The sequence below is a fragment of the Hyposmocoma kahamanoa genome, unplaced genomic scaffold (assembly GCF_003589595.1).
Source record: "Hyposmocoma kahamanoa isolate Upper Pololo Valley unplaced genomic scaffold, ASM358959v1 78, whole genome shotgun sequence".
Taxonomy (NCBI): Eukaryota; Metazoa; Arthropoda; class Insecta; order Lepidoptera; family Cosmopterigidae; genus Hyposmocoma; species Hyposmocoma kahamanoa.
In genome coordinates, this window is record NW_020653945.1 from 14130650 (window position 1) to 14158141 (window position 27492).

A 27492-nucleotide genomic window follows, 5' to 3' on the forward strand; every position below is an offset into this window, starting at 1 on the left:
AAAATGTCGGCCAAACTAAAGAAGCGGCTGTTGAAATTAGAAAATAAAGTAATAAAATTGGAAAAATTGCAGTTAAAGGATGTCGTGTGTTCAATTTGTCAATCAATTCTCATAGAACCTGTAACTTTGCCGTGTAAGCACTATTTCTGCCAACACTGTTTCAATGGCAGCGTAGAAAATAATGCTTTGTGTTGTCCTCTTTGCCGACTTCGAATAGGATCTTGGTTGAGAACAGCAACAAAACAAAAAAATCTAGTGAATGTGGAACTCTGGGAGTATATACAATCTAAGTTTTCAAAAGAAATTGATGTCAAGTTGAAGGGTGAAGATGTAATTGTGCCTGACGGTAAGCTTAGCCACTAACGCATAACATGGCCCCTATTGTATCGTTTGTTTTCCTAAATATTTCTTTGTTTATTGTAGAAAAATATTTACCACCTCGACTGAGTGCACCTGGAGAAATAAGGTCTGAATATGAGGCAGAGCTAAAGAGATTGAAGGCTGAACGCTTACTACTAGAACAAAAGCACATGCAAGAGACTGAACTTCTAATTAAGTACGGTGTTTAACTTTTTTTCTATGTTGGTAATCGATTCTCTGTAAAGTATTTTAATTGAAAAGTCATATTAAAAAATTGAAGACTACATTTAGATAAAGATGTATGGAAGTACAATATGAGTCTAGATTTCACACAAATATGATTCAAAGTGTATTCCATAGCATTGAAATTTATTTGAAAAGTGCAATTCCTAGAGTATCTCGCTCATTCTTCTCAGGGAACAAGCAGTACTTTAAATAATAAGTGTACAAAATTTTACCTACGGAATTCATGATTATTTGACTTTGAATCTCAGGTGTCCCAAAAATACAGAATCTCTATACAGGGTGCCCCAAAAATACCACATCAGAGCAACACTGCAGGTCTTTTGGTTTTCGAAATATTATATATATATATATCTTTATTTTTTTGGAAAAACTACTTTTTGTTGGGTTTTATGCTATTATTGCCTGGGTTCGCTCTAGATGCTTGTTATTTTTATTTTTCGGGTAATGATTGAAAACTAGTTTTTCCAGGTTCTGCAACTAATATTTTACTGAGAAACATCATAAAATGTGAAAAAAGTTATTAATTTTGTATACCTCATATCCTTTTCAAAAGTGGAACATTAACTTTGAATAGTTAGTGTGAAAAGAAATTGTAAGAAACTGAATTGGCAAATGGTCTTATAAACTGCTCCACTTAATGCAGAATCAGGAATAGTATAATACTACTGAAATTTTTGACAAGAACTTAGTCATTTAATTTTTTTCACTATCAACACCCTACTAGCCGAATTGGTTTCTAAACAAAATTGTGTTAAATTATTGAGCTTTCTAGACAATCTACTTTGTCACTAGGACCCCATGTAGTAAAAAATCAGCGAGAGGTATGACCCTTACTTGTTATCTATCGGCCGGCTGGGATAGTATAGGGTTGGGTTAGGCTTGTAAGTAGCGCTGTAGGGACCGCGGAAGAGTGCGAAAGCGTTCTCATAGTCCCGGCAAAAGGTGCAGGGACGGAACACCGTGGGGTTTTAGTCGGTTGGAGTCGGACATGATCTCTCTGTTGCCCCTGCAGCAGAGAGATATCGATGAGTATTTCCCAACGTAAAAAAAAAGGCTTGTAAGTTAAAGTTAGAAACAGAAGCCTGTTTCTAAACTTTCCGCAACTTGGCATCACTTTGGTCTTTCATTTGCTAACGATCAGAACGGTATTTTAGTAATCATATCAACAACTTGGCATTGTGGTTAGGAAATATTTCCATATACAATTTTACTGCTAATGCATTTAATGATACGATGCCACGAGCCGAAACACGTCTAGTTTCGCTGTAAATTAGGTACATGTCAGCATATTCAATTATTACTAACTTACGAGCGAACTGTAAGTACCAACTTACGAGTTCGACCCGACTCTTTCCCACTCGGTCAATAGTGACTGATACCGACGTAAGAGAGAGAGATAACAAGTAAGGGTCATACCTCTCGCTCATTTTTTACTACATGGGGTTCTAGCGACAGAGTAGCTTGCCATAAAGTTCCATAATTTAACACACTTTAGTTTAGAAGCCAATTCGGCTAGTAGGGTGTTGATGACGAAAAAAACAAAATGACTAAGCTCTTGTCAAAAATTTCAATAGTATTGTACCATTCCTGATTCTTTATAAAGTGGAATAGTTTTTAAGATCATTAGCAAATTCCGTTTCATACAATTTAAAAAAAAAAGTTGCAGTACCTGGAAAAACTATTCAGAATACCCAAAAAATAAAAATAACTTGCATCTGGAGTTAATCCTGGCAATAATAGCATAAAAAAACGCGTTCGGAACCGGATGCTCCACTACGCAGTGAGTTAATTATTAATTATAACTCGCGTCTCGCGCGGCACAGGCCGCTGTGCGTAATTGACAATGGGTTCCCAGCAACTCTTTGCCAATGAGGTCCTGGCGTTTATTCAACACGCCATCAACACCATGGACAAAGCCAGCATTGTGCAGATCTGCTAATCGCATTTCTATGAGGATGAGATTTGCAAGGTGCTGTTGTTCCAGAGCCTCGGTAAAGCCGAACGGATGCCATCTCGCCAGAGGGATAGAGGCGTGAAGAGTCTCCAAGATATCATCACACTCCTGAAGGAGACTGACCCGGACGACGTGCCCACATTCATGGCGAAGGAGTCGCACAAGCTGCCCCCAGTAACATTCGACAACGTTGCTGTCACTAGGCTGCTGAAGGACATTGCGTCGTTGCGTCCTCGACGAGGACGGCTTCACAAAAGTGGGGAAGGAGAAGAGGAAGTCCACCAGCCGTAACCAGTGTGGCACAGCACCGACAGGACCGAACTTCCTGCTGCGTCCGGCCGTACCAACGACGCTGCTGTACCTGTCGCGATTGCATTACTCCACGAAGTCTGAGGAGATAGTGAAGTACATCAGACATAATGCCAAATACACCTTGAGGGTCGAGCATTTGGATTCCCGCTACAACGTGAATTTCAATTCGTTTGTCACCACAAAGTTTTTCTCATCAGACTACCGACCGAACATCTGTCGACCTTCATAAAGGAAGAATTTTGGTCGAAGGGTAAAGAAAAAAGATCGGCGATTCCGCGGTCGGTTACCTGACACCAGATTGCGCCTAACGTCGCCGACAAGTGCAATTCGTGTAGATTAGTTAGAAATAGTGTTTTATTATATTTTATGTATGATTTTCCTTAAGGTATATATTATATGGGTCATGTGGTCTGGAATAAATAAATAAAAAATAAAACCAATTAAATAACAGAGTTTTTCCAAAAAAACTAAAGCGCCAATATCTCTAAAATCAAAAGACTTTCCTAAGCCTAAGGCTTAGAATAATAACGCATAGAATGATAGTTTCATATCAAACGACTGTCACAAGTGAGGCAAAAACCAAATTCATGTAGGCGTAAGCAACTTGTAACTACGCTCGTCGGCACGCACACAAATATACAAATAATGATGCCATGGAATAACATTTCCCTCAAAAGTGGGGAAATTGTATCTTGCTTAACTCATCATTAAGTTAAAGGTGCCTACAGATTTGCCCGACATTGTCGATCAGGTGCCTACAGATATGCTCGGTTTTGTCGATGAAAAACGAATATAGCACTTATTTGTAAATCCAAGATGGCGGACACGATTTCTCAAAATATGCTATGTGTGTATCCTTTTCGAGGTATTTGGGGATGCTCATTACGAATATGGCACTCATTTCTAAATCCAAGATGGCGGACACGAGTTTTCAAATAAATGCAATATGGGTATCATTTTCGAGGTACTTGGGGGTGCTCATTACGAATATGGCACTCATTTCTAAATCCAAGATGGCGGGCACGATTTTTCAAAAAAAATGCTATATGGGTATCATTTTCGAGGTATTTGGGGATGCTCATTACGAATATAGCACTCATTTCTAAATCCAAGATGGCGGACACGAGTTTTCAAATAAATGCAATATGGGTATCATTTTCGAAGTACTTGGGGGTGCTCATTACGAATATGGCACTCATTTCTAAATCCAAGATGGCGGGCACGATTTTTTCAAAAAAATGCTATATGGGTATCATTTTCGAGGTATTTGGGGATGCTCAATGTGAATATGGCACTATTTGTAAATCCAAGATGGCGGGCACGATTTTTCAAATAATGGCAAGTTGGGTATCGTTTTCGAGGTATTTGGGGGTGATCATTAGGAATATTGCTTTTGATTGAACTGTCGTGTTTGCCATCTTGGATTTAGAAATGAGTGCCATATTTGTATTGAACATTCCCAAACATCTCGAAAACGATACCCAACTTGCCATTATTCGAAAAATCGCGCCCGCCATCTTGGATTTAGAAATAAGTGCCATATTCGAAACCTAAAACCGAAAATGCCATAAGCAAACATTAAAGAAAATAACTGTTAAAATAGATTAAAAAATCGCTTAAGAATGCTCCCCTTGAAGTTGAAACGCATTACTTACTTGTGGAATGTGATGTTAGTGTCTATTTTATGTTTGTCTGTTCTATTTTTACACCCATTTACCGCACGTTTCGTCATTTTTAGCAAAAAATTTTGGAGCTGTTCGCGGTGCAATTTGACCTTGAGCACTAACAGCCCGCGCGCTCATGGGAGCCCGTTGGGAAGCCTCTAACTTGCCTCATTTAGCGTGTGCGGGCTAGGTTTCTATGCGTTATTATTCTAAGGCCTAAGGTCAAATCATTTTTTCTGGCAGGTGTATAGCTCACCTACCCATAGTGTCGTTCTGACGTGGTACACCCTATTTTGGGACACCTGTATATCACACATACAATAATGCTAAGGAATGTATTATCAAAATTTTCAGAAAAATACAAGAAGAAGAGCAAGAATCTCAGAAGAAATACTTGGAGCGACTAAAACAAGATGAAGTTTTAGCAAAGCAGCTAGTGCAACAAGAACCTGTCAAAGCTGTCATGGTGACCGGAAAGACCAGTAGAGTCAATGCTGCCAGACCACGGCTTAAGGCAACTAAGATTGATGGATACTTGTCTCGAGGACAGATAGCTACTGTTTCTACTATTCCAGCTCCCAGAGAGTAAGTCTTACCTTTAAAAAAAATGTGTGCTTTTAAACATGTACCTCACAATATTTTATTTTTTTTGTTATTATGTATCTACAATCAGTTGCCAGTTGCGACTTCAGCCTCTCCTACTCATCGAACACATGCTGTCGTTTCAGTCTCTATGTTGCCACCATCAACTAGTGCTTTAACGTGAGGATTCGGATGAGTATTGAGCTGATACCTGTGTTTATGTCTATACAGGTCCATCACTTCTAGGTATTCGTGGATCAAGTGTTTCTGGTGTACCATGTAGCACCACTGATAGTTCGAAGGATGTTGTTTTAGACTCTTTGAAGGCTATGGATGTTTAAATTGGAGGCAGTGGCCCTTACCTGAATGCCGTAAAGCCATATCGGCTTCAATATGGCACAGTACACCATGAGCTTGTTACTAAGAGACAGGGTGGACAGCCTACCCAGAAGCCATAACAAGTTTCTGAATCTGTTATTGAATTCGTCTCTTGTATGCTTTATAATGTACTGTGAAGAGTGTAGAGGCACTTTTCAAAGATAAACGAGGATTATACTCATGAATAAAGATTTACTGCGTGTTATCGGATCGACTAGAACAACCAAGATTTTCTTTTTTTAATCCTATTTTTATTTATATATATAAAGCTACAAGTTCTTACTCTCTGATAGAAATAGAACGCATACTTCGCGATATGGTGCAAAAAAGATATTGTGGGTACAGTGGGGTACAGGGCTCGTTTTATACGAGGGGAGGCCCAAAAGTCCGCGGAATGAAGGGGTTGTAAATAATATAAAACAATAAGGCTATTTTTCCTTTTCAATATAATTACCTTTGAGCTCAATACATTTTTTAGATCTCGGAATTAGCTTTCCTATGCCATCGAAAAAATATTTTTTCTCTTTGCTTTCAAAATGAGCTAAAATTGCTGCCTTAACCTCTTCATCGTCGCGAAATTTTTTCCCACGTAATTCTTTTTTCAAATTTGGGAACAAATAATAATCGCTGGGGGCTAGGTCCGGGCTGTAAGTGGGTGGGTCAGCGATTGAAAGCCACACTTGTGTAGAGCAGCCATCGCAACATTGCTCTTGTGAACCGGTGTGTTGTCTTGCAAAAGCACACACCTTTTGTCCATTTTCCCCGCCTTTTTTCTTTGACAGCTTCCTTCAGTCTCTCTAATGTTTCAGTCTCTCTAATTTTAACTGCCTCCGTGGCCGAACGGTTACCATGCCGGACTACCACGCAGAGGTCCCAGGTTCGATTCCCGGGCCGAGAGAAATAGTTGTATGGCCTACAATTATTTCTCTCGTGAGTTTGGGTGTAATTTGTGGTTGTCTATGTGTGTGTCCATGGCACCCGCGACACAGGGTTTCCCTAGTGCGGGGCTATGTTGAGTGTGTGCGTTATTTATATTTATTATTAATGTTCTTGCGTAATATTCTCCCGTTATATTGACCCCCTTTTCTTTGTAGTCAACCAATAAAATTCCTTCACAATCCCAAAAAACCGTAGCCATGATTTTTCCAGCCGATTCCGACACCTTAAACTTCTTAGGGGGTGGTGTACCCTTTTTATGCCATTGCATTGACTCCTGTTTGGACTCGGGCTCAAAGTGATAAACCCAAGTTTCATCTCCAGTAACAATTTGCTCCAAAATTGGGGTAGGTTAGGTTGCGCCACACAGCTCCAAGAAGTGCTTTGATGCATCGATTCTTTGTTGCTTTTGAGGCGGGCGGCGTGAGCATTCTCGGCACCCATCTTGCACTGACTTTCGTCATGCCAAGATGATCGTGTAGGATCCTCAAAGTGGTAGTGTCTGATACTCCTACTAATGCAGACAGCTGTTTCTTCTTCAGACGGGCATCTTCCAATATAAATTTTTCGATTTTTTCAACATTGTCTGATGTGGTGGCCTCAACTGGCCGTCCTGGGCGAGGATCGTCTTCAATTGATTCTCTGCCATGTTTGAAAAGAACGTGCCACTTGTAAATCATTGTTTTACCAGGGCACTGATCCCCATAAACAGTTTCCATCTCATTCATAATGGTTTGAGGAGGTTTTCCTTGCTTGGTAAGGAATTTGATGACAGCACGAAACTCGATTTGCTCCATATTTGCAGTTTTCTTCCGGATTTACTTGTTTGTAGGGCGATATCTCGTAAACTAATGAAGTTAAAAGGGTGAAGCTTGATATATATACCCCTAATGAGTATCTGATTAGTACCACATCAAGCAAGCGTAATTAGCGGGCTCCCGCCCCCTCCATTCCGCGGACTTTTGGACCTCCCCTCGTATATAATTCTAAACACAAACCTATATTCATTCAGCCAGCACTAACACAAACCATAATGCCTAGTCTACAGTACCTTCCAGGTCAGACAGCGGTCAAGGTTTGAGATAGGCTATCTACTCCAAGTTTTACAGGTGGACAGTTGCCTCTTCTCAGGTAATGTGTTACGATTTAGTAGCATTTGCTTTGATTCACCATTTCTTCAACCATGCAGAGATAGTGCTAGTCGCCTCTGTAGTTGTGCACTTTCTACGCTGGGGTTGGAACTGCACGACAGAAAAGCAGCATCATCAGCAAATGTTGCGATAGCACCATCAGGGGACTGTGTTAAATCGCATGTGTATATCATGCACAGTATTGGGTCAAGCACAGATCCCTGCCACACGCCCGCACGAAAGTGTAAAATGCGGATGTTCCCTCACCACTTTATCTAGATTACTTGGAAGACTGTTGTCAAGATAAGACTTGATTATGGAATAAATCGAGTGAGGTAGTAGAGTTTTAATTTTATACAACAGTCCATGGTGCCACACACTATCAAAAGCCTGTTGTACGTTAATGAAAGCAGCTGAGCAATATTCTTTCCTTTCCATAAGCTGTCTAATTGTTTGGTAAACTCGGTGGATTTATTGGACAGTGGAGTGTTGAGTGGAACCCATATTGATGTGGGATTAAGTTACTTTCCTCTAAGCATTCCTTTAATTGTCTCAACTCCTTAATGGCCCTATTTAAGAAAGTTTTATCAGAAGATAGGCAAGACTGGTGTCATACTATCGTCTTTTTTCAGTAATTTTAAGAATAAAATTAGCATTGGTAGGCAAGTTGGTTTCAATTTTGGGTTAGTCACTGGAGTATTTTTCCAAACAGCGATTTGGAGCTGATTATGTATGTAGGCGCACGCTTCATCAATCAATCCTCTATCATTATCTGCTAAGGTTGCTATGGTTTTCCAGGTAATGACGAAACGAGTCCCAGTTGGTCTTGTGATTGTGTGGTTTTCTTCTTTGTAGTTTCACGCAATATAGCCGTTGTGCTCAGTGTGAGAATGACAGGTGTGTGATCAGACGAGCTATCTAGGCTTGATTCGATTGTAGTGTAAAGATAAGAAATGTGTTTGTGATGAAAAAGTCTAACAGATCAGGATCAGGTGCTTTTTGGGCATCGGTGGACAAGTACGTTGGTTTACCAGACTATATTGGATAGATGCGATTGATGTCAATGCCCCGCTTTAGTTGCCGGCCTTTAGTTACAATAAATCCGGAGCCCCAGTAGGTATGTTTAGCATTCCAATCACCATCATATCGTTGCCCGAGTGTAATAAAGTAATGTGAGAACATTACTTCATCTATTTTGCGCCTAGGTGGGCACTGTAGTAAAACACTGGCAACTTTGTTGTGCCAGTTCTATCCATTAATTTGATTGAAGTAGTTTGCAAATGTTCCGTTACATAAGGTTCTAGTAGGTGATGTTTAATACATTTTCTGACCACCATAGCTGTCCCAGCGTTTCCATCAGTGTGGGGAGTAACGTAGGTGCAGTAATTATTGATGTTTATAGCTGTGTGACTCTGAGATGAGGACAACATCAAGTCTGTTGCGAACAATGTATGTTTCTAATTCACATGTGTTGGGTGCAAGTCTATTGATGTTCCACGTTGGCTATGCGCAGAGAAGTCATTGTGACATTAGCGATTTGGATGGTAATAAGGCTAACACGGGTACTTATTTGTGGAATTAATGTATCCAATTTTTCACTTTGCTTCAGAAGCATGATTTCAACGGCACTGCTGGTTTGTTGGTTTTCAATGGGCTTTTTAACTATGTCAGCATATGATATAGCGCTTGATGTAGGCAAGTTAAACAAAGGGGTCCTCGAGGTGGTTGTTGTGATGACAGGGTCGGTAGTCGCATTGTATAACACGGGCGGTTTTCGTAACGCAGAGGTTAAGTTAGAAGAAGTCTGTTTTAGTGCGTTATTTGTGTAGTCTTACGTCTTGCTTGTACTAGCTGGTAGACTTCACATCCTTTGTAATTAGCAGGATGCACGAGAGATCATAAAGCGTACCTTGCAGGGGAGTTTCCGTCTTTTATTGGGACAGGCGGAGATTTTGTGCCATTCACTGCACTTGACACACCTGAAAGGTTTCATACAATTATTCTTGGATTGTCCATATTGTTGACATTGAACAATTGTATTTGTTTTAAGAGGGTCTTCGATTTTAACGCTTTGGTTGAAAATATACTTGGTCTTTTTAACATTTTTATTATTTATACTTGGTTCGAGATTTACGATGAATGTGGATTTGGTGTTTTTTCTGGCCCGTAGCGTGCATTTATTATTTTCCCTTTCACGTTGTTACCAGTTGCTTCAACTACCTCGATAAGAGGGCTATGTGGAGTAGTGTGATGAAGATTTTTAATAACAAATCTATAACATTTATTGTCTTTCCTTGTGAAGGTGTCTCCTATAAGACTATTCTCCCTTATGAGACTGATGATTTTTTTATACTCTTCTGCAGAGTCAACGAGAGTACATAACAAGTTTTTGTTGACTATTTTTAGTGACATCTATTGGACACTGTTTCAATTACATTTGTTAATTTATTATAAACAGGAATAGGTCAAGTGCCACAAGAATCTTTTCTGCACCGTTTCGAGTTTCTTTTTGTACACGTCATAGAAAGGGTTCCATATAATAATACAGTACTCCAACCTGTTTCGCACCAAAGAATTGTACAGCATAATTTTAATGCTAGGCGACTTAAAGTCCCTACAGTTTTGCAAGACGAAACCGAGGGTTTGAAAAACCTTAGATACGATGTTGTCGATGTGGATATGGAAGTGAAGTTTGCTATCGAGCAACACGCCCAAATTTCTAACTTGGCTCACATTAGAAATGGGATCACCTTTAATCGTGAATTTTGCGTAGTTTTTTAGAAGACGTGCTTAGTTTTTTTGGTGAAATACATTACGTAACATTTAGAGACATTTAAAGTCATTTGGTTATTGTCACACCAGGAGTCTAAGCGGTTAATGTCTTCTTGTAATTTCGCAATATCATCATTGGTATTCACCTCGGAAAAATTTCAAATCGTCAGCAAAAAGCAAGATCCGCGTGTGCCTAAAGTACTGATCTATATCATTTATGAAGATATTGAAAAGCAATGGGCCCGAATGTGAACCCTGCGGCACGCCTGAAGAAACACCAAAAGGATCCGAAGAATCTCCATTTACAACCACTACAGACGTTCTGCCACGCAAATACGACTCGCACCAACCCAGCAAAGGCTCTGCAATACCGTATATGGAAAGTTTACGTAGAAAAAGTTGATGATTAACTTTATCAAAAGCCTTGCTGAAGTCAGTGTAAATGGCGCTTACAGACGAGCGCTGGTCAAGAGAGCGTGAGATATTATCGATGAATTAAACGAGGTTAGTAACTGTAGATCGTGCCTTAGTAAATCAGTGTTGCTCTGCGAGCACTATGCCCCTGAAAAGCCAAGATAGTATGGGGATCAGCAAGCGCTCAAAGACCTTAGCAAAGATTGGCAAAATGGAAATAGGCCTGTAGTTGTTTACAGCTTCTTTGTGTCCACTCTTATGCAACGGTACTATAAGAGCCCTTTTCCATGCAGTCGGAAAGACACCTGTGCTCAGAGACGTATTAAAAATTAGTGGATGAACCAATGCTGGGGCACACATGGCCACAAATTTAGAAGGGATAGCATCGGGTCCAGCTCCCTTCGAAGGGTCGAGTCTCTCCAAAACTTTGAAGACCTGGTCGTCCTTGAACTGAACCATAGTTAAAAAGCTGCTAGTTAGAGCCGGTGTACTACAGACCGCAGAAGAGGGGCTAGTAGATTTGTTGTATACCGAAGCAAAGTTATTAGCGAACAGATTACAGACACCTTTGCTACCAACTGCACATTTTTCGTGCAGGTACATTTGAGAAGGATAATGGCCATTATTATTGCGTTTAGTTTTCACAAAAGACTAGAAAAATTTTGGATTCGGACGAAGGTTGTTCTCCAGACGAGCGATGTACTGTTTGTAACAGATATTTTTCAGTTTATCAAAATGGGACTTCGCAAGATCAAACGCTAATCTGTCGCGTGGGTTGTTGTTAAACTTCCGAAGCTTCTGGCGGTACTTATATTTTTCACGTAATAGGCTTATAAGGTCACGTGAAAACCAAATCGGATACTTTTTGGACATAGGCTTGGATTTAGGAACATGTTTGTTTATTGATTCACTTCACTTAGTGAGTACTATTGTAGAGGCCTGGGTGATACTCTTGCAGAGTGAGCAGTTTTTGAAAAGTTATTGACGATGTGGTTTCGGGCTTTTCACTTTGCTTAGTGCAGTTGCTGATGCTGCTGGTGCTGATGGAAATGGAAGACTTTTAGTCTTCCATTTCTTGATGTTATTGTTGATTTCGGGATTGTTATGCCGATATAACACTACCACATCGTTTACAGTGTGTTCTTAATAGTTTCACAATATTTTTACAGTTCCGTTCTCACTTCTACAGTAGAAAATCAATTAACTTCGGGAGCGCGAGTTTGCCGTTGCAAATGATTTGACTGTCCTCACAATTTCATTTTTACAGCAGTCCCTTGTTAACTGATGACAGCACAAATTCAGACTCAACTTGCAAAGCGACCATAAAATCGAATAGCAGGGCATCACCTGAAGTGGTACCAAGTTATGGTAAAATCATTAAAAATTTAATAGATCACAAAGTCAAAACTGGCTCCAGTTTCTGGAATAAAGAAAATGGAAAAAGAGACAAGGAAAAAGTAAGATTTTGTTCTTGACTTATCTCTTTGTTGAAATGCTGCATGTCATTGTTTTATTTTAATAAATTGTATGTATAAATATTAATTGTTTGTAACTTAACCAGATGCAATGAAGCGCACTATGCTTATTGTGACTTACCTTATTATTATACTGTTAATATGGTGTTTAATTTTGTAGATGAATGAGAAGCCAGACGATGTTCACCCTAGTCAAAAAGAAACTGAAAACAATGCAGAAGGTGTCAACGAAAAAACTACAGGTGTTGTAAAATCGCTACTTGTGTCCTTGCCTCTTCCACAATCAGGGATTTTACAACATAAATCTAATATCACTGAAAATAAAAACCCTGAATCAAGTAGAAGTTTGGAAAAAAATAATTTGGACAAACAAAAAATAGAAATATACAAATGTTTGGAAAAACAGAAGCCGGAGAATTGCAGAAATCTGGAAACAGGGAGTGTAGATTCCATGAGGCTGGAGTTGTGTTATTTCAAGCCCATTGAAAAGACATGTACTACAGGGTAAATATGTCACTCAATAATTTTTATATTGCAATTACATTATTTGACAAATATAACAAAATTAAAAGCTTTAAGAATGTAAATTCATAACCAAATCAAAATTTGTCAAAATTTTTTTAAATTAAGTGACGGGACGAGCAAGTCGTGTGCCTGGTGGTAAGCTACACGCCTGTCCATAACAGTTGCAGTGCCACTTAGAGCTGCACATCACATAGATCTGAGAGGCACTGCCACTGCGCGTGTCACCCTGAGACATAAATTGAGAAGTCCCCTGTGCCTGTAATTTCACCAGCGCCCTTATCCTTCAAAACTGGAACGCAGCGATGGTCACATTGCTGCTTGGCAGCAGATATAGGTAAGGTGGCAGTACTTCCTTAAATGAACTCTTTCACAACGAGCTCTTTTGCTACTAAAATTAAATAATAATATAAAATGGTGAAACTAGTAACCACCACTAAATGGTTTGTTTGTGATATCATAACCATGAGGACAATCTACAAACTTGTAACTGTTTGTTAAAAGCGTGAAACGACTCCCATCATTGCTAAACTATTAATTATAGTATTGGTTGCAATATTGAAAAACTAATTTCATATTTAAAATTTTTAATGAATTCACATTCAATTATTTTTGATGTGAAATTACTCCACTAGTTTGTTATAATTATTAATACAAAGATGACACGGTTTGCTAGAAGATGTCGGTTAGAATCCGGCCGGATTGAAAGAATTTTTTCTAAGTGTTCGATCTTTGTATTGATAATTATAGCATTATCTTCCTTTGTAAAAATAACAAAGTAGAAAGAAATGAGCATAGAAACAAATTGAATAAATTATAAAAATACAATGTTTTGTATTTTCATAATTTATTGTTTCTATGCACATGAAAATTACGTGACTACGAGACAGGGCAGCCCCCCTCTCGATCTCCGTCCGAAACAATTACTGTCAAATAAGTAATATTCGACAAAATTAAAAGACAAGTGTCAAGTATTGCTTATTTGGCAGTAATTGTTTCGGACGGATGTCGGACCGAGATCGAGAGTAGACACCCAGTATCGTGCTAATATAATTTTGATTAACCGCATGCAAGGGTGTATGAAAGTGCACTGCTTGGGGATTAGAACCTTGTCACTCTATCCAAAATGTGTACACTTATTTGTTCGGGCATTGAAAGTAAAAAGATTGTCAAGAAATATGTAGTGAAGCTAACGAAATGCTTTTTTTAAACTCTGAGATGAAATAAAAGTCCAAAAATGTAAACAAAGGTGATGCCATTACAAAAAAATATTCTACGAATAGTGTAACAGTGAAAAGGGCTAAAAATTAATGCTAGATGTTTTATATTGTTTTTAAATTGTGTGCATGTACAAACAAAATGTTATCAAATCTTATTTTTTATTTAAAACAATATTTAATAAGATAATCTCAAAAAACTATATAATCCTGTGGAAAGATTTTTATCCCATTGGCAATGTTTCGAGGATGAACAACCTCTGGCTGTTCTTTTTGTTTATTCGATTTTTTGTTATTTCTTATATAAACACAAATACTTTTAAGCAGGAGTGGGTTAATTTATTGCTATAATACTATAACGTTAATACTTGTTTAAATTAAATATTGTTTATCATTATTATTTATTAATTAATTAAGAATAATAAAATTAAAATTATAGATTGGATAATTACTAAATAGCGTTAATTATAATGAATAAAAAAATGAAAAGTCAATTTTTGATAGATATGGATGGATAACGAGTCAGGTCTTCGGGTTGCATCCCCACCAGTGCATCACCGCAATTTTTTTCATTCGGTTTCTGGCAGCTGTCGTTATCGCATGTGTTCTTTGCTACGTATGCATCGTGTTGTTGAGTTTTTGTTTTTAGTTGTGGAGTTTTCGTTTGTATTATTTTATTTGTTAAGTTTTGGTTTTCTGTTACATTCGTGTTTGCTTGCGTACGTGTGACCATAACAACAATGGAGGCAGAAAAAAAGACCACGCCCTGCAATGTCTGTAACCGAGAAGGTTATGATAATAAATGCTTACTAGCATACATTTCAAACTTGGCCAGTATATGAATTGTGCGAGTGTACCAACAAAACTGCTGAGATTCTGGGGATATCTGAAAGAACCGTTCGTAGAATAGTTTGCCTAAGTAAAAACAAAAGTCAATATTTGACATGTTAGCCACTGATATCGAAAACAAAACATAATTTATGTTCCCAATATAAAGAATATTCTAATATGTTTCTTTTGCGTAATTCTCTGTGAGCCGCGACGCTTCTTATTTACTCGTAATTTTTTAATTGAAAATATTTTATGACATAAGATGATTCTAAAAAGTTTTGTAAATGTTCAACCCAAAGGAGTATTTTTCCATTATAATTATTAGTCTGAATAGAGTGGGACCTGTTAATAAACGAACGTGGAAAAAAAAGTTTATGATCTATGAGATGTCATTTTGACAGTTGTTTGTATACATTTTTCGAATTCGACACCATCTCAAAGTTTAATAGAGCATACAGCGAAACACTCGCAGGGGACATAAAGTCTGTTCCAATCCATTTTGAACAAAAAGTAAACAAACCTGTTTGGTTAAAATTCTAAAGCAATCACTCAATAAATCGAATAAGTAACACTTTCACGTATATTTCGAAGAGTTCGACTTGATATCTCATCACTTTTTCCAACAATTTTTATTTGCATAGAATCGTAAAATCGTATTTGAAAAATGGTAGTCCAAAAGTGAGGTTATTATTCCTCTATACTTCTATGACTTGCCTATGGTTGCATAGTGCTGTTCGAAAAAAAAACATTCGGTTCAATCAATTAAAGTTTAGTAATCGATTATTAAATCGAACATTTCAATTGCAAGTTCGATTGCAATTGAAATGTTTGATTTAATAATCGATTATCTAAGTGGAATTGATGGAGGATTTCAATTGAAATTTTAAATATGCTTATATAGGTTATGTAGGAAAACCGCTAGTATAACTCAATTGAACAAATCGATTTATTCAATTAATTAATCGATTTGTTGTTGGCGTTACAGTTTGCCATCACTAAACCGTCTATGGTCAGGTCAGTGACTTGTTTGTTTACTTTTTGTTCAAAATGGATTGAAACGAAGTATAGCTATACACACACGAGCAACCAAACTGACTCAACCTCTAAGTGTGCGTACAGAGTAGGTTTTATCTATAAGTTCACATCTAATGTTTAAAAACTTGTAACTTTACCTTTAAGGATCAAATGGATTCAGCAGTTTTTAAATAACGCAAATAAAATTAAAGTACAGAAAAATGTACGAGTGGTGCACAGCACAAGTTGCGCACGCAGGTACCCCTATATAACCCCCTGTACCCGGTTTATCCTTATCAAATCGATTCATGCGCAACGCTATCCTCCATATAGATTTACGGCTCCCCACAATAGCCCAATTCATGAAACAGGCATCGAGGAAATACTTCGACTCTGCTCCTCACCACCCCAATCCCATCGTGGTGGCTGCATTTTCCTACGACCCCCTCAGGGAACAACCCCACCGCGTACGTAGGACCCGTCGGCCAAGGGAAGTCCTCAACGACTCTGACGACCTTATCACTCTCGCCACTTTGAAGGCCAACCAGATCGCTAGTCAGTCCCGTCCCTCACGCACCAACCGTCCTCGCCGGCGAGGTCGTCAAGCCCCTTATTTCAGCACGTACAGTGGTAGATTCTCTCCTACAGCACGCCCTTCTGGCGGAAGTCTCCAGTAGCGCCCTGAGCCGAGGTCCGTGGCCACTTGGGCGCCCTCAGGCCCGCTACTTAGCTTTAAGTTTATTTTTGGGGTTATGAGCCTTCAGCTCGCCCTCTTTCTCCGGGGGCGCAGTAAAGGCCATCAGCGGCCAACTGCAAAATATCATTCATAAAATAAAAAAATTATCCTTATCAGTCGCTTTCCATAAGTTGACCTTAACACATCTTCGAAACTTGCGATCATTATTTTATCGAAACCATGGATAGAAAACGCTGCAAGAAGTCGCTAAAGTTGTTGCTCTTTTGCAACAGGGACTCAGTCAGGAAACTGTCGCTACTCAACTGTACTTAAGGCAATGTGCGGTATCATAGGTGTAAAGAAGATTTCCAGTACGGTGCATTCAACCGGCGGCCGAGAACCAGCCGTCACAGATATATCTGAGAAACGACCGGTTTACCGTTTCTATCTCACTGTGAAATCGCCATCTGTGTACAGCAGGAGTAGATACGTGTTCCAAGAGCGTCTGTCAGCGAGTGGACAGTTAGACGACGCCTGAAGGAAGCCAACCTTACACGGCTTAAAACGGCCTGGCATAGATCCGAAATTGACGCCAAGCCATCGGTAAGCGAGTTTCAATTTGCTTGAGAGCACCTTAATTGGAACGTCGAGCAATGGCGGACTGTCTTGTTCACTGACTAGTGCAGAATGTGTCTGCATGGCAGTGATAGAAGAAGTCAGGCGTACGTATAGGCGTCCAGTGAGTAATTGTGAGCAATTTAGGCAATGCTGTTTCGTTGAAACAGTTACGTACGACAGCGCCTCATGTGTGATGTGTGCTGGAATTTCTGTTGATCCAAAATAAGAATGGTTTCAATACTATCCCTTCCGCCGTGTTGACGTTGTAAGAAGAGCTCTTGCGGTGTCCAGGGTAAAGCCAGGCCACGGAGTCCAGGGTATTGCCCGGCCCATGTAGCGGCGGTGCCTAGAGTAATCTTGGCCCACGGAATCCAGGGTATAGCCCGGCCCACGTAGCAGCACATACATCATCAGCGCCGCCCAGGTCCCAAACAGTCAAATGCAATGCCAGAGAAAATAACAACCCGTGACTACAAACCACATTACGCGCAAACAAGGTGTCATATTTTACGCATTAATCGAATGGACTTTTTTTCTATGTTATTTATGTAGATAAAGTTATTTTTTGAAATATACAGGGTGTCCGGTAATGAATGTATCATACTGAAATTGCTTATAGCACAGCTTAAGACTGTTCCAAAAAAAATGCAAAAAAAAATCTATCCCATGTAGTACCTAAGGAATGTTTTTTTTTCTTAAAAGTTAATTATTTTTATCTTATTTTAGGTTTTTGTGCACTATGACTACAAATAAATGAGTTTATTTGGTTTTTTGGTGTCATAATACTCTACGTTAACTGTGTCCTAAGATAAGCAGTAAATGGTATGACTAAATGATGTACTTTTTAAAAAAAAGTTTAACTTCATTTTTCAGAGAAACAATTTATTTTTTACGAAGTTTACGCGCCTTCTGTATAAAAAAAAGTATGAAAACCTGTGTGGCCAAGTACTTTAAAATAATGTAGGTTTAATGAGGATTCCAAAATGATAAATAAATAACGCACATACTCAACATAGCCCCGCACTAGGGAAACCCTGTGTCGCGGGTGCCATGGACACACACATAGACAACCACAAATTACATCCAAACTCACGAGAGAAATAATTGTAGGCCATACAACTATTTCTACCGGCCCGGGAATCGAACCTGGGACCTCTGCGTGGCAGTCCGGCATGGTAACCGTTAGGCCACAGAGGCAGTTTAAAAATGGTATCATATCTCATTGTATCTAATGTAAATATGAAATTATTGCTATTAATGTGCAAACGGAGTAAATTTTACTAGAAAACTATGTTTGCAAAATTGGAACATTTCTTATCCTGAATTGTTCTTGACTATTGAGTTTTGATAAAAAATAATATTAGGCATTAATAAAACTTATTTACAGCGAAATTATGAAAAATCCAATCAAAGTAATTTTTCAATTGTTGTCTTTAAAGTACCACGTGTGACCGTTATTTGCCACCTGCGCGATAGCCACATTCCGCCTGTCTTTTGTTCATATGATAAGAATGGTCAGAGTTGGACAAGAGGCAAAGAGTGACAATTAACAGCAAATGTATAAAAAAACGAAAAGGATTTAGTGCATCATTCGATTTGTTCGGTTTTGCACGTGTTTTCTGTTCCTTTGCGATTTGCTTTCAATCAGTGTTCAACTACGAACTGGCTATTTTACTGGACTATAGTTTTGCTTACTGATTTCAACTTTGTTTGTTTGGTGATATTTGCGACGACTTGGCTTGTTTCTGGACTGAACAGGTATTTTGTGTCTGTGAATAAAAATGCCACGTACTCAGTATACGCCACAAGAATATGCAAACATGCATATTATTTATGGGGAATGCGGTACCAGCTCAAGAGCAGCTGAAGCTCTTTACAGAGAAAGATACCCTAACGCACGTCACCCATCTAATCCCGTATTTATAAGAGTCCACCAATGTTACTCAGAAGGAAGAATGCCTGGTAGTGGTGTTGGTGGCACTAGCGCTGGAAGAGCACCTCGTGATGAATATGAAGAGATAGTTCTTGAAGAAATTCGGCAAGATCCTTCCACGTCGACGAGAGCAATAGAACGACACACGGGAATTGGAAAATCGACTGTGCACGATATTTTAAAGAAACATAAATTTTATCCATACCATGTCACACGCGTCCAAACTCTCCTACCCAGAGATTACAATTTAAGATTGCGTTTTTGCCGACAAATGCTGGCCAAGATAGAGGAAGACCCCCAGTTTTTTAACAAAATTCTATGGAGCGATAAATCAACACTTAAAAGAGACGGCTACTTAAATTTACACAACCTTCATAGCTGGCAACTGCAAAACCCCCATCTTATGCGGGAAGACCGATCACAGCACCAATTTAAAATAAATTATTGGACGGGAATATTAAATGGAAAAATAATAGGACCATTTGAACTACCGGAGACTCTTACTGGCCAAAGTTATTTGGAGTTCCTACAAAATGATCTGCCTAATTTAATGGAAGACGTGCCTGAAGAGCTGAGGGAATTCCATTGGTTCCAAAATGACGGCTGTCCTGCGCACTATGCTATTTCTGTTCGTGCATATTTAAATGCGACATATCCAAATAGGTGGATTAGTCGTCTGGGGCCAATTTTATGGCCTCCGCGTTCACCGGATCTAAATCCACTGGATTTTTTTTATTGGGGCTGCCTTAAAGAAGAAGTGTACAGCAAACCGATCCGATCCTTGGAAGACTTACGTAGACGCGTCCGTGCGGCCGCATTAAAAATTTGTGAACGACGCTATACACGGCTGCTTAATAGAGCTTTTATTCGTCGATGTAGAGCCTGCATCAGAGCCGGTAGCAAACAATTTGAACATTTACTGTAAATATTAGAAATAGAGTTTTGTTTATGTTTAATAATGTTTTTTTTTATTAAACCCCATTGGTCGGGTACAATTCAGGACAAGAAACGGTCCAATTTTGCAAACATAGTTATTTAGTAAAATTTACTCCTTTTGCACATTAATAGCAATAATTTGATATTTACGTTAGATACAATGAGATATGATACCATTTTGGAATCCTCATTAAACCTACATTATTTTAAAGTACTTGGCCACACAGGTTTTCATACTTTTTTTTATACAGAAGGCGCGTAAACTTCGTAAAAAATAAATTGTTTCTCTGAAAAATGAAGTTAAACTTTTAAAAAAAAAAAATGTACACTTAGTCATACCATTTACTGCTTATTTTAGGACACAGTTAACGTAGAATATTATGACACCAAAAAACCAAATAAATTCATTCATTTGTAGTCATAGTGCACAAAAACCTAAAATAAGATAAAAATAATTAACTTTTAAGAAAAAAAAAAACATTCCTTAGGTACTACATGGGATAGATTTTTTTTGCATTTTTTTTTGAACAGTCTTAAGCTGTGCTATAAGCCATTTCAGTATGATACATTCATTACCGGACACCCTGTATAATTAGCTTAGACGCTTTGTAAATTGTAATTAAGTCAAAATTATATAATATAGTAAGTGGTTTAAGATATTTGCGAGAACTCATAAGTAAGGAGAACGCCACGATTCTAAACTTGCTTATAATGAATATTTAGAGGCTAAATGAATCATAAAGAATTTCAGCGTATTGTGCCGGAGTTAACAAGCTTGCGAATGAAATAAGTAAATCTGATTGGGAGATTTTATTTTTTAAAAAAACAAATAAATAATTTGGTAAATTTATATTGATATTTTTATTTAACTTTAATAGAATTAACCATTGATGTGTGTACATGGATAAGCCAACGAAATATAAATTTAAAAAAATGTGACGAGTATAAAAGAAAACTGTTGCAATTCAGGTGATCAAAAATCAATATTAGATTAAAATATGGGTTCTTAATTTGATATTAAAACGGTTATCGCCGTGATGCCACTCATGAACGGTCAAGAAGGTGTGGACTATGCTTTATATGCACAAGTAACCTAATAAGAGATGACTATTAACATGAATAAGAACTTAATTAATGAATTATTTGTGTATTTTTTGATAAAAACTAATCTTGTTTGCACACTTAGTGGCAGAGTCGATCTGGTTGCTCGCGAGTGTAGATTACGAGTGTAGTGTGATGGTGGTCAACCTTTTTGCTGAGATTGGCTACTAAGTAATTTTTTTATAATATACAGGGTGACCGGAATAGTGACGTCCAAAAAAATTTAAGTACCTCATATTGAGGGGTATCCGAATCACCCCATGTTCTGCGATTTTCGTAGTTTTCGAGTTATGATTTTTTTAATGGATTTTTTGAAATTTTCAACCGGGCAGGCTCAATTTTTTTTTTCAATTTGTGTCAACAATTTTTCGGGTTTTTTTGTAACTCAATCTTTATGAATCTTTAACACACAAAATAATCGGCTTCGTCACATCAATTGAAGCTACAATTATTAAAATTTTGACTCAAAGTGGAAAATTTGCGTTCGAGAGAGTCAGACTTGAATTTTCAACTTTAAATTAAAAATCTAATCCGGCAATTTCATAGTTCCTGGGTAACTTTAAAAACTGCGCTAGACCCTAAACTTTCATATTAAAACAAAAAAGTAGCACTTAATACGCCAAATTCAAAATTATTCAAAAGTCCTGAGGTCGAAAATTCCCACGATAGTAATTTGATTAAAAAAATAAATTATTGCCTATTTTATCTTCCCTAAGGCTAATTATGGTAGAAAGTGTATAAAGTAATAAAATAATAACTGTAGGAAAGCTAAGATCTGGACATTTTAAATTTTGTTTAATTTTATCCTAAATATTTTTTGCGACCAGTTCTCGGAAGTTTAGTTGCACGTTATCTTTTTTTACCTGGAATACCAATGGATCAGGTAAAGAATATTGATGTCTCTCTCACTCTTTGTATCTAGAACCGGTGTAAGCGAGAGGAACAACGAGCAATGTGAGTCAATGCAAACGAGAATCGCCTCAGTCGTTCTCACTTTATGTTTACTGCTACTCGTTTCGTCGTTTTATCTCTACCACTACGCAGTTTTGCCCACGGATCCTGCTATCTACTTATCTGACTACTTAGCTCGTTTATTGGTCTCTGTTTCGCATAGTAATTTGGACTTCGTTTACTTGAAAGTGTAAGTCTGAACTCACACTGGCGCAGAGTCGAAGCGTCGCGTCGCGTCCTGTTTTTCAACTCCACCGCCAGGCGACGCGCGATGACGTTCGCATTAGTGCGCCGGGATCACAGTTTGGTCGGCGTCAGACGCCTCACGGCGCCCAAGTGACGCGCGGCGACACGCGAAGCCGCGCGAATGCTACCAAGCTTCGATTCGCGTCGTCAATTCCATATTTGCAAAACAAATTTGTACCTTAATTATTGGAAAATATAGATGAATATGCTATAGGCGAAAAATATGACGCGTCGCGACGCTTCGACACTGTGAGTTGAGCCTTAGAGATGAGCTACACGTTAAGTGAATATGCAGAAATGTATTATTTTTATGGCATTGCTTATGGCAACGGCCATGAAGCAGCACGACTGTAACGAGATCAACTTCGACGCCGAGGTGGACCACAACCTGATCGATATCCCGATCATCTTGTTTTTATTAACACGCACGCCACATTAATGGCAGGCTGCATTCCTGGTCGACATAGCCATCGCAAAGCAGTCCCTAGAGTTGATCCGGATCGCAGAAAAATAATGTGCTGGAAGCACATCGTCAAAATCCATCAACGAGTACGAGAACTCTAGCGTTGACGTCTATCCAAGAGATAATTCACGAGGAAGGATACCATGCATATCATATTCGTATCAGCGAGTACAAGCTTTACTGCCTACAGATTATCAATTGCGGGTTGATTTTTGCCGAATTATGTTGCGAAAACAGCGAGAGGATCACCAATTTTTTAATAAAATTTTGTGGACTAATGTGTCACGATTTGAGTGAACTGGAATATTCAATATTCATAATTACCACACATGGGCGGTTGAAAATCCACACGCAGCGAGACCTTCAACTTTTCAACGTGTGAACATGGGGTCTGGTATCCTCAATGGAGAATTAATTAGGCCGTTTGAACTGCCGTCAAGACTTAATGCAGAACTCTACAACAGTTTTTTAGAAAACGATTTACCACTGTTGATGATTGATGGAAGTCGTTAACCTTGAAACTCTACGAATCGTATTTCAAAATGACGGCGCACCATGTCACTACGCAACACAAGTGCGAAATTATTTAAATCAAACGTACCCGAACAGATGGATCGGACGAAACGGACCAATTAGGCGGCCGCCACACTCACCTGACCTCAATCCCATCGACTTTTGTTTGGAGTTTTTACAAAGACCATACGCCAGAGAATGTACGAATGAACAAGAACTGAAGGAGAAAATCCAAGAAGCCAAACGTGATGTAAAAGGCAACAGACAAGCTTTTCGAAGACTAAAACATAATTTCTTGCGTAGGTGTAGGATGTGCATTTTTGTTAAAAGCCGTCATTTTGAAAACCTTTTATAAATAAATGTATTGCCATCACAATCAACTAAATTAAATTAGAAAAATAAATAAAAGTTAAATAATCTAAGTAAATAATAGGGGTTAAAGTATGAAATTGCCGATTTGTACTGAAAATCTAAATTGTTTATTTTTAAATTTTTAACAAATTTATTTAATCAAAATAGTTGCCATTATTATCTATACATTGCTGCCATCTAATGGGAAGGTTATTAATGCCTTTGCGATAGAACTCCGACGATCTAGACTGCACAAACTGTGTGAAAGCATTTTGTACTGCCTCCTGGGAAGAAAACTTCTTGTCACGTAGATAATTGTCCAAATCACGAAAAAAATGGTAGTCCGTTGGAGCAAGGTCTGGTGAATACGGAGGATGACGAATGGTTTCTAACTGCAGTTCCTGAAGGGTCAAAATGGTTTCTCGTGCTGTGTGAGGTCTCGCGTTGTCGTGGAGCAATAATGGTGGAGATCGATTCATGAGTCGGGGCTGTTTTACTGCTAGTTTTGTCAACATGGTTCGGAGTTCGGCACAATAGACATCTGCCGTTATTGCTTGACCAGATCGGAGAAAACTACAGTGAATAACACCATGCTGAGACCACCAAACAGTTACCATTACCTTTTTATTGGTAAGTTTTGCTTTAGGACACTGTTGTGGCATTTGACCTGGGGTCAGCCATTGCATTTTTCTTTTCCGGTTATCATAAAGAATCCACTTTTCATCACATGTTACAATTCGATCCAATATTCCTTCATTTCTGTACCGGTTCAACAAGGCAACACAAGTTTCAACACGCGTTTCTTTCTGCAGATCAGTCAAATCATGAGGCACCCATTTTTCGTATTTTTTTATTTTATTGATTTGACGCAAGTGAGTCAATATTGTGGGTAAGGTAACGTTAAACCATGCCGCTAATTCCTGGGTAGTTTGACTAGGATCGGCTTCCACTATCTCTCTTAATTCATCGTTATTCACCTGTGTGGGCGGTCTTCCTCGTGACTCGTTCTTTAAGTCGAAATTTCCATCACGAAAGCGTTTAAACCAAAATCGCACGGTGCGTTCATTAGTAGACCCCTCTCCAAACGCAGCATTGATATTGCGGGCTGTTTCTGCCGCGTTAGTTCCGCGTCGGAACTCGTATTCAAAAATCACTCGAATTTTCGCAGTATCCATCTTTCTTGTCTAAATTGAATAACAAAAACAATTGAAAGTCGATATTCAAATGTTTCAAATTTAAAAAAAAAATCACAGAAACCATTTGACAAAAGTTTCATTCGAAAACCTCAAACCATGAAGATTCTATGAAAATTCAAAGAACCTATTGCAATAAAACGGCAATTTCATACTTTAACCCCTAATACTTATAGCTATTAAGTTATTATTTTGTTAGTTTATACACTTTCTACCATAATTAGCCTTACGAAAGATAAAATAGGCATAATTTGTTTTTTAATCAAATTACTATCGTAGGGATATTCGACCTCAGTACCTTTGAAGGCTGATTTCGGCAAATAAAGGCCTATTAAGTACGTACTACTTTTTATTTACTATTTTTGTATTAATATGAAAATTTGGAGTCGAGAGTAGCGCAGTTTTTTAAGTTACCCAGGGACAATGAAATTGCCGGATTAGATTTTTAATTTAAAGTTGAAAATTCAAATCTGACTCTCTCGAACGCGAATTTTCCACTTTGTGTCAAAATTTTCGTCGCTTCCATTGAAGTTACGAAGCCGATTATTTTGTGCGTTAAAGTACAATTCATAAAGATTGAGTTAAAAAAAACCGAAAAATTGTTGTACAAATTGAAAAAAAAAGTTTAGAACCGATCCGGTTGAAAATTTGAAAAAATCCATAAAAAAAAATCATAACTCGAAAACCACGAAAAATCGCGGAATATACATGGGGGTGATTCGGATACCCCTCAATGTGAAGTACCTAAAGGTTTTTTTTTGGACGTCACCCTGTATATTACAGCCCAGGATTTTAAGATGTAGCATGATTTGATTTTTTTAGTGTCAAAACCAATAAAAGTATCCCGTTGCGAGTGCCCAGCGTGCGCGCCGACTTGGAGTCGACGGAACCTCCCCGGAGAACGCCACCCAGTCGCACGCAGTACATAGAAGGGCTCTGTCATCTTCGTAACATATCGCTATCTAAAAACCTACCCTCCGCATTTGTAATAGCACTCAACATACTTAGAGTGAAACAGGTAATGTGTTAATAATTCTACTTCTACATTTAAAAAAACTCATTTTCATTCAAAGCTAATCAACTGAGCAGCGTATCAGCGTAACAACTGTATATCCAAAGCCAAGGCCAACAAATTACATTCTGTGATTAATTGTCAAGAGACTTCATTTACACTGTCCTCTAAAGATCGAAACGTGACATGCAATAATAATGTGCCAGACAAGCAGATTTTCTAAATTATAGTATAAGAATTCGATATTTGATCTCTTCCAGGAAAGTGCTAGAAGCAATGAAAGCAGAATGACATTAAAGCGACCGATTCAGTGCAATACGTTAAAAACACCCCCAAAGAAAAAAGCGCAAAAGTCCAAACAATGTATCCAAGTAGACGGCATTGTCAATGTCGAAACGAATTTGCGACGCACCAGATCTATGGGCTCCATAGCAAAAGACGAAAATGAGACAACACCTAAGAAAGCTAAAATTCATGAAAGAGAAGTTGTCTCTGAGCGTAAGCCGCGTTTGAGAAGTGACACTAAGAAACTGGATACCAAAAACCGACACCATAGCCCACCATTAATTTCCAAAACCATTAATAACAATAAAGTCAATTTAGCTGTGAAGAATTTATCTAGTCCTTTAAAGAACTGTGATGTTAAGAAAATACTAGAGGAGCAGCTTAGGATTGAAAAATTGATAGAACAAGAAAAGAACGACATGGAGCTGGCGCGAAAGATGGACGCGGAGTGGAACGGTAGACGACACCTGCGCCGAGCACCAGCCAAGCGGCAGGTGACTATCAACTATGCTCTTAGACCTCCTAAAAAAGTTAAAGTCTAATTAGGGCACCAAGAGATGAGCTACATATCAACACGTTTCAGCGTCGCACTGATACCAACTGACATTATATTATAATACTTAGAATGACATTTGTATCTACTACCTACATCATTGATGTTAATGTATTTAGCTATCAACAATGCGGTTGCAATTGAAAATAAAATGTATAGTGTAATGCATAAAGAAACCATATATAAAATTCCTCATTTTCTACTTTTAAACCTAAAGTACGTTAACTTCAAGTACTGATTTTGCTAATTACACAGGTGTTTATTTTATTTTTTGTAATAAAATATGGTCTCACAGAATTTTCTGAGCATTAAAAGTAGTTTTGTAGTAAACTGTCATAAGTACATAAGTGTCATGTATACAGAGCTCAAAACGTCTTTATGTATTACAATTTTTCATCTGGGGCGACCTTCCTAGGTGTTCTGTTATTCCTTTAGCTTATCCCTAAGTTGACAATAAGTTGAGTTTATAATAGGGTAAATGACTTTTATTCTATGACACTAATATTATTATAAAGAAGAAAGTTTGTGACCGTCAGGATGGCTGGTCGCCTGTCGCATCTGGTACTGATTGTATATTCAAGAATTGCTACCTTTTCTAAATAATTGCTATCTTTGATATATTCTGAGAAATCAAAAAAAAAAAATTGACCTGCCATTTTGACGTCAGGAAGGCTGGTCGCCACTTTGTTCAGCATGAAGGGAGCAAATTTTCCAGAAGTATGTATTACCAATAATTGCTACCTTCACGAATTAAAGGTATACGCTTCCTATCTACATTAGTTAAAAAAATATAAACGATTGAAAAATTTTAAGAAGCAGAATATGTAGCAATTCTTGAATATACCTCAGTGCCA

At 38.2% G+C, this 27492-nt stretch overlaps 1 protein-coding gene across 2 annotated transcripts; it reads left to right on the top strand.

The window, feature by feature from the left end:
* LOC113233445 (E3 ubiquitin-protein ligase rnf168-like) lies at window positions 1-26890 on the top strand. 2 transcript variants are annotated; one of them, XM_026468584.1, is made up of 8 exons: window positions 4-346; window positions 424-556; window positions 4891-5121; window positions 12016-12205; window positions 12384-12727; window positions 25611-25806; window positions 26061-26175; window positions 26500-26890. In XM_026468584.1, exons 1-8 carry the CDS (start codon window positions 4-6, stop codon window positions 26625-26627), a joined length of 1680 nt encoding a protein of 559 aa, XP_026324369.1. In that variant the 3' UTR covers window positions 26628-26890. The 2 variants fall into 2 exon arrangements, with proteins under 2 accessions (XP_026324370.1, XP_026324369.1); XM_026468585.1 differs by having other exon boundaries at window positions 1-346; window positions 26061-26890.
* Window positions 26891-27492: the final 602 nt, after the last annotated feature.

Excerpts from the sequence above, each read along its gene's own strand:
- LOC113233445 (XM_026468585.1), top strand. The coding sequence starts at position 4 with ATGTCGGCCAAACTAAAGAAGCGGCTGTTGAAATTAGAAAATAAAGTA. Across the intron at positions 12,206-12,383 it reads GAAAAAGAGACAAGGAAAAA|ATGAATGAGAAGCCAGACGA; the intron begins GTAAGATTTTGT and ends TTAATTTTGTAG. Across the intron at positions 12,728-25,610 it reads GAAAAGACATGTACTACAGG|TGTCAAAACCAATAAAAGTA; the intron begins GTAAATATGTCA and ends TGATTTTTTTAG.